The sequence below is a fragment of the Arachis hypogaea genome, chromosome 2, assembly GCF_003086295.3.
Source record: "Arachis hypogaea cultivar Tifrunner chromosome 2, arahy.Tifrunner.gnm2.J5K5, whole genome shotgun sequence".
NCBI lineage: Eukaryota > Viridiplantae > Streptophyta > Magnoliopsida > Fabales > Fabaceae > Arachis > Arachis hypogaea.
Genome location: NC_092037.1, coordinates 83,221,250 through 83,229,505, shown reverse-complemented (window position 1 = coordinate 83,229,505; position 8,256 = coordinate 83,221,250). Strand labels below are relative to the sequence as shown.

The 8,256-nt window shown below is 30.3% G+C and overlaps 1 protein-coding gene across 2 annotated transcripts in view; it reads right to left on the bottom strand.

Moving 5' to 3' along the window:
* Positions 1-5,501: 5,501 nt before the first annotated feature.
* Positions 5,502-8,256, bottom strand: part of LOC112748210 (serine carboxypeptidase-like 19) — a 36,530-nt gene continuing 33,775 nt past the window's right edge. For both annotated transcript variants that reach the window (XM_025796423.3, XM_025796431.3), the window contains exons 11-14: positions 7,298-7,410; positions 7,063-7,176; positions 5,882-5,927; positions 5,502-5,761 (exon numbers count right to left, since the gene is read on the bottom strand). In XM_025796423.3, coding sequence (XP_025652208.1) covers positions 5,678-5,761; positions 5,882-5,927; positions 7,063-7,176; positions 7,298-7,410 — 357 coding nt within the window. In that variant the 3' untranslated portion in view covers positions 5,502-5,677. The remainder of the gene's footprint in view (positions 5,762-5,881; positions 5,928-7,062; positions 7,177-7,297; positions 7,411-8,256) is intronic.

Sequence of the window (8,256 nt, the reverse complement as noted above, 5' to 3'; positions counted from 1 at the left end):
TAATGAAGGGTAATGATAAGATAAATAAGATGAGGGATAACAAGAGTAGAAATAAAGAGACAAATGAAATTCACTTCTACTTTGATCACCCAGTTAGTGTACCTGAAGTTGTGGACTGTGAGAAGCAAGTTGAGAATATTATTTTGAGTGCCTCATCATTTTCAAATGATGGATATGAAATAACTGAGAATGAGTCTTACAAGTCTCCTCCTCCTGGATATGAAGATGCAGATAGTAGTGAAAATAGTGAGAAACAGAGAAAGAATGAGAGGTTGGAGAAGAAGAAAAAGATGGCTACACTAAAGAAGAGAGCTAGTCAGGGCCCAAATGCTGAGGTAAAAGATGATAAAGATGACCCAAAGATTGTGGATAAGATTGACCCAAGTAAAAAAATGATAATACTGGTCCAAGTAAGAGTGGCCCTACTTTTTGTCCTAGAATATCCAAGAAAAATGCTTCAAAGAAGTATTCTAGGAGGAAGAAGACACATGGAGGAGGTAGTGTGACAATGGATGGGGTGATGAGCTTGATATAGGCAGTGGTAATGGGTCTAAAAATGCTTTAGAAAAAAAAATTTGACGGGTGCAAATTCTGAAATAATTGGAGTTGAGTAAGACTCTGATAATGAGAGGCCATATGAGTATTAAAGTGAAGCATTTAATAGTCTAGTGTCAAATGATAATGAAGAAAGAAAAGCATTTGATGCATTCAATGAGGAGACAAAGTATGGAGTGATTGAATTTAAAGTTAGGCAGACATTCCTTACAATGGAGAATTTCAAAAATGTTCTAAAGGACTATTTTGTGTTTAAAAAGAAGGATGTAGTATATCTAAAGAATGAAAGAAGAGGGTTAGGACAACATATGCAAGTAAGCACTGTTCTTGGTTGATTCTGACTTTTTGAAATAGTGTAGAGGGTAGTTATCAGGTGAAGATTTTGGTGAATAATTATAATTGTGCTAGAGACTATGGTAGCAATCTAGCCTATAGGCATTGGATAACATTAAAATTGGTCAAGATGCTACTTACTCAACCTGATTTAAAGCCTAAATAGACTATGAAATATATTATTAAAGATTACAATATGCATCTAAGTGGTAAAATGATAAATAAATCATGGAGGCTGCTAGATAGATATTTATAGGTAATGAACAAGTTTAATATGGGAATATCTGTGATTACCTGTGGAAATTGCATTAGAATAATCCTAAGAATACAGTTTTGATGGAAGTCATACCTTAGCCAGACTCATTGCCATTTTTTAATAGATTATACATAAATTTGGATACATGTAAAAAAGAATTTAGAGATGGGTGCGAATCTCTAATCGGATTAGATGAGTGTTTTCTTAAAGGTTACTACGGTGGCCAGCTATTATCTACAGTGCAGCAAGATGTCAATAACTATTTTTTTGTTATTGCATATGTTGTAGTTCTTGATGAGTGTAAAGATACATGAAAGTGGTTCTTTACACTACTTTAACAAGATCTAGAAGATTGCACTAAACTTGCCTAAATTTTATATCGGATCAACAAAAGATCACATCTAACTTTTATTTTAAAAAAAAACTTATATACTCAGTTTTGTTGAATTCTTTTGATATCACGTACCTTAATTTGTTGAATTTTTTTTATGTCATGTACTCTAATTTGTTGAATTCTTTTGATATCATGTACCCTAATTTGGCTAATTTTTTTAATGTCATATACTTTGGTTTGTAAGCTGCTCTGTCGAGTTTTTCTATTTTTGCACGAAAAATGACAAGAGTTTAGTAATTCTGTAAATAAGAGTTAAGGTTTGGGGGCTCTATGTGACCTTGCAATGTTTTGTTTTGCAGTTTTAGAAACGGCGTTATTTTTGGAGGATGCAAGGAGATAAATCAACCCCCTATCCATTCTTTTTAAGCCTCCATGGCACTTAAATCTAACTAACCGCTCACATTAGCGACGTTAACTGCCACGTAAGACTCTTTCGTCAACTTTGATGAGGGGAGATGACGGAAGGGCCTCCTTGGCTTACTTTAGTCAGGGACAAGGGTCGGATTGGGTATATTTTATTGACAGAGATTGCCTTGTCCTATTTTGAAATGGACAAAGACTACGTTGAGTGTTTACTCTTTTAAAGAATAAACAAATAATATAGACAAATCATAGGAGAAGAATGACACTTGTTAATTTTGATACTGAGAAGATTGGATGTTATGTAAGCTTATTGAGTAGAGAGGTGTTATATTAGGTGTGGAAGACGGTATAAAATAAATCAGACAATCAGAAATGGTGGTATAGAAATTTGACGAGTAAATTCCTAAAGTGTTTCCTAAAATTTAAGCAATTATCCGATTCGGTCTTCGAGATTTCAATTTTATTTTAGTGGCCTTTTGGATAGAGTTTCGGGCATTGTAATGGTCCTGGATGTCCCTTCCAGTGTTGAGTCAACTATTGGAGTGCTGATATAGCCATCTTTTACCACGTTGGACGGTCTAATGGCTAGGCGACGTGAATGTATTTCAATTTGGACCCAATTTAATCCGTCCTCCAATATATAACCCTAATCTCAAATGTTCAACGTACTTTCTTTTGTGTTCTTCATCTTTTTCTTCTTCTCCCAATATATAACCCTAATCCCAAATGTTTAGCGTGCTTTTTTTTGTCATCTTCTTCTTCTTCTTGATGTTGAGAAATCATGACAGGAGATGGTAGCACTGCTGCGAAGAGTTCTATCCGATCACCTTCTAATGGCTACTGGGTGACGATGCAAAACTTTGAGAGGTCATCACATGTGCTTAAATAATAGTGTGGCTGTGGTAACTACCATATCTCAGCTACTTCCATCGTCTCAGTTCATCATGCCAAGTATACCCTTGAATCTTACAAAAAGTACTTCGTCATTGTCCATCCCAAGATGGATGAGTCTTTGTTTGGTAACAAGGAGCAACACAATCAAGTCCAAGTAGGACACCATCCTAGGAGTGAGTTCTACCATGTGTTTTTTGGAATAGCAACGGCTATGTGGTTGCTTCACTTGTTAGCATTAACACTCAATCATGCACCTAGTCATTTTGAGGCAAGTCATGGAGTAGAGTTCTATCAAAAAGTACGTGGATAATGTAGTGAGATTTTTGAATGGGAAGGTTTCTGCTAGTTAAATTATTAGCGTTCCCTGTTAGTTTTGCATTCAAGCTTGGTAATGGGCCTGTTATAAAGGCTAGAGTATATTTGATATCCAGAATGTAATTCTTTTTGAAAATGTATTTGGAGTGAGATTGATGAGAGTGATCTAAATATTTTGTCTAGCATGATTATTATGCTATTGATATAACATAAAACTCCATTTTAGGATATTGATTCCAAGGTAATTTTGGTTTCACTGTGCACTTTTACAATAGATGATTTTGAATGAGAGTTGAAAGTGGTATAAATCTAAGTTAAAAAAAGGTTAGTATCAATATTAACATGCTTGATTCTTCGTTTGAAACCTTTTAGCAATAACTTTTCATTTGTAACTTCCAACAGTAATTTATGAACACTACAAAGATCTCAGACTCTAGAAAAACCCCCAATAACCATCTTTGTTAGCAATAGCCGTACAACAATGAATGCCACTGTTATAAGCAAGTGTCCCTATAAAAATATTAAAATCGCAAAAAAAAATTATTTATTAGAGTTTTATAATTTCTAACATTAAGCCATCCATTGTCACTTTGGACTCCTTCAAGACATATCTTACCAAGATCCTGTTGCCTCACTTAATCTTCACATATGTATATTACTGCGCACAGTTTCCTTTTGACACATAGGTAATTATTTTTAGTAAATTCAGTTCTTCATGATAAAACAAAACATTTTCAGATGAATATTCAATTTGTGAGAAACAAAGTGAATAAGAACCTGCTACAAGTAGTGCATATCCCAGGAAATGATAGGTTAGCAATTGTGGAAACAGAATCCGGTGCAGTATAATTATGATTCTGTTATGAACAGTTTTGATTGTTGTAAGTTGAGTTATTTAATTAGTTCAGCTAGTTTGGAGTCTTAGTGCTGATAGTTATGATATATATCTTGTATTCCATTTTCTGAATCAATGTTGAAGTATTATTAAGAACTAGAGTGAGATTTAGTGCGATGTGCATATAGAGGTAAATTAATTATATTATATAGTATATTTTAATAAGTATTATATTATTTAAAAATTAATTAAATAATATGTAAATTAATATTGAATTTGAATTGTATTATATTAAAAATAATTTGCAGAATATTTATTTAAAAATTTGTATATAATTTCATGTAATTATTCAATTAAAATATAATATAAATTAAAATATAATTTATTATTTTAAAATTTTGAATTTATGTATTTTTAAAAAAAACATAAATCTTTTATATTAGAGTGTACAAAACACATATTCATTTGTTGCTTTTATTTTTATATTTGTTTTAGTTGTCATACTATGTCTTTTTATATGGTGTTCTTTGGATTGCAAATAATTAAAAAAAATAAAAAATGAATGAGAATGAGAAACACCAAAAATATAAATTAGTTTTATAATAATGATATATTTAAATATGCCTAGTAAAGAGATGTGCCAAATTTAAACTTATTTGGATTTAAAAAAATGAATGAGAATGAAAAATATTAAAAATGTCATAATTTTATAATCATAATATATTTGATGTATTTAGTAAGAAAATATGGTAAATTTAGACTTATTTGAAGGAATTTTTGTTAATTGGTATGATAGACTAAGAAATAAAGAGTAGTAGAGTCTTATGTAGGATGCATAAATAGATCAAATAATATAGTAGTAAGAGTATTAATATGTATAAATTGTAGAATTTTAATATTTGTAACTGAAAATTTTTATAATTATTATTATGATACTTTTAATGTATATTTATTGTATTTAGTTAGTATTTTATATTTTAATTGAATAATAATAGATAAGATTTTTTTTTAATTTTTTACTAAAAGATGATTGGTTAATTTCAAGTTTTGTCAAGTAAGCAAAATTGTTGACATGGAATTGTTAAAAAGAAAAATATGATTTAAACACGATATAGAAGAACTTAGGTATCAACTTTTATATAATAAAAATAGATAGATCGATAGATTCTCTTGTTTTCCTTGATAAACTTCTTGCTGTTTTTCTTTCTTGCAACCCAAGAATCTGAGTTGCTTTCATAATGGGGGTCACATAAGTTAATATGGTTGTCACTGATTTAACAGATTGTTGACTTAAGGAACAAGTCAAAATTGTAATTTGTTAGTCTGTGATCTCTAGATAATTTTGTCTTTTGAGTGATAGATACTAGATAGATTGAGATATACTCAAATACTAGTGTGAATTACAACTCTTATCAATACAAAATCATCTTAGTTTTCTCTGTTTCTTTCCATCTTTTTTGCTGCATAATTCTGCAGTTCAGTTTCATATTAGCAATCCTATAATCCCATCTGTTGAAATTCTTCTAATAAAGTAGCAATTATTTTGTTCCTTAGGATTCGGGAGACAATAGTTCTCCACAATAGGGATGAAATTTCTCTATTGGTATAGAATATAGTTGAACACTTAGTACACAGAATAGTTACACATTATATTATTTGATATTTTACTAGTCATAGATGAATGAGCATCATCTCATGTGTAACTAGTTTTGTAACATTTTAGTTATTAAAGTCATAAAGGGACATTAGAGAGCCACCTAGAGAACATGGCTAAACATTCATCTGGTTTGTACTCAGCAGCTGTATGCCCTCCACCCTATTATTACATATGAAGAAAAAAAAGAAATGGACAAATTTCCAAAATAGAGAGACACTACAAAAGAAAAAAAAGTACTTTTTTTATCTAAATTAAAGAATTAATGTTTTTTTTCTTTACCTTCACAGTTGCAAACGTCATTTGATTTGAGTAAGTCCTTGTAAACCTGTTCAAGAGACAAATTATCTATACATGCTCAATGTCTTGGAGTGTTTTAAGAAAGGAAAAGTATAGAGAAACGATGAGAATACTAAATAATGTGAACAATAGATATGTCGGATGTTCAATTCAATAGGTATGCAGATGATTATATTGATTTTTAATTGAATGGTTATTTCTTTTGATTTGATTTATTCATGCACAGTTAACAATAGCTGGATGTTCAATTCATTAGGTATGCGGATGGTTATCCTAATATTAAAGTTTAGGAGGTAATTTAGAGGTGAAATGTTTTTTTATTTTATTAGGTCAATTCTAAAGTCTATTGTTCACATTGTTCACAAAAGTCATTGTCTACCTAGTAAAACCAAAAAAATAATAATGTTATGTAAACAATTCCTTTCAATGATTATACAAAACAAATACGCAAAAATAAGATACAGGTACTAATGTATTGTTGGAAGAATAAATAAATAAATATATATATTAGTCATGCTGCATGTACACCAAAAATTAGCTATAAAATCAGTTATTAATTTAAAGCATTTATCTAAATATAAAATATACATAAAAAATAAGATAAATAACACATATATTTATACATAAATATATAGTGACTGATTTGATACTGATTTTTTATGTGCATCTAATACTTTTATAAACCTATATTGCATATATCACGATCTTCGTAGGTAAAATAACTCACTATACCCTCACAGTAAACTTCACATCGTTATAGTCATAAGCTTTAATTAAAATGATTATTAACTTAATTTACACAGAATGGTAACTACCATAGTAACCACAAACATAAGCACTATAAAACTAGCTTCAATATATATTATATCATGTGATAAATAAATCTTTAAAGATTTATATTTCGAACATATTAGTGCTTGAAGAAAAATAAATACCGAATAAAATTTTTTACGTTAACAGATGTAGACATATTATTTTTAAATTAACCTCTATAATTAGGATATAAGGTCTTAATTTAAATTAACTTGTCCACATTTATTATAGTAAAATATTTTATTGGTACTTTTTTTTACTTTCAAAATTAACTTCTTTAAAATGTAAATATTCAGAGGTTTATTTGTCACTTTATTATAAAATATAAAGACTAAAAGATTCATGCATACCCTGCAACTTGGCCATTTACAAGCCATGGCCTCCAATCATCGAGAATGGAGTAGTTTAGAGCTCTTATCCATGCTTGAGTCGACAAGAAAGGAACAACTAAGTCGTGATCGCCGCTGTCAAAACAATAATTATTGCCCCATAAAATCAGCTTGGTTGCCAATATCCCAAGAAATTAAAGCCAAAAGAAAGATACTGAAATTGTTATTTCAAACTCGAATCGTCTAGAAACCTTACCTGAATATCAAGGAACGGTAGCCTTTTGCACTGAGATTTACATGAAATTCGAAGCTGCTAGTGATGTCGAAGTCAAAATCAGTAGTGTAACACCGTTTCCATTTTCCTATTTCCTGTGAAGCATGCATTTAGCTTTGATATATCCATTAAATGCTTAGTGCTTAGGCTTCTTTGGTGATGTAGGTTATTATGAATTAATTATATATTTAGGTTAATTTTTAATTATAAAAACAAAGAAAATACGTGTTTGTTGTTAAGAAATACTAATGGAAAGAAAGCTATATTGAATAATATTAAAAAAAAAAAAACAATGCTATATAATTAACAAAATGTATTAGTTTGGCCAACATTATTTAGCCAACAAAAGTATATATATAGTAAATTCTAAACCTTAAATTCTAACAGTATAAAAACAAAATAATATTGACAAAAAATATTGACCTCCTAACATTTCTTTTAAAAAAATATGTGTTGATTGTTAAAAAATACTAACGGATAAATTCAGCAACTGGATTGAACTATCTTTCTATATATAATAGGAGAGCAGTACATGATTCATTGTTCGACAAGTGTCCAGCTTTTATAATCGACATGTGGTGTAGTGAAAAAATAAGGACATTAAAGTAAATGACAGTTGTTTAGATATCAAATTTAAACTGTATTGTGTACATATAAATTGAATGACAAAACCCTAATCTGAACATTTGTTGGCAGCCACTGTATTTCAAAATCCAAAAACACTCCTCCCTCATCAGATCTCTCTCCACCCGTCTCTCCATTTGCCAGTGTCGAAGCTATGCACTTTCACTGGAGCAAACACAGAAATTTTGCTCGTGATGCAAACAGAGAAACCGTCGGTAGAGACTTTTCATCTGTTCGCGAAAACCAAAGTTCCATCCGTTCGCACAGTTAACCATCATGGATGGCTGTCGTTGGCGGTGTTGCAGGTAATTTATATT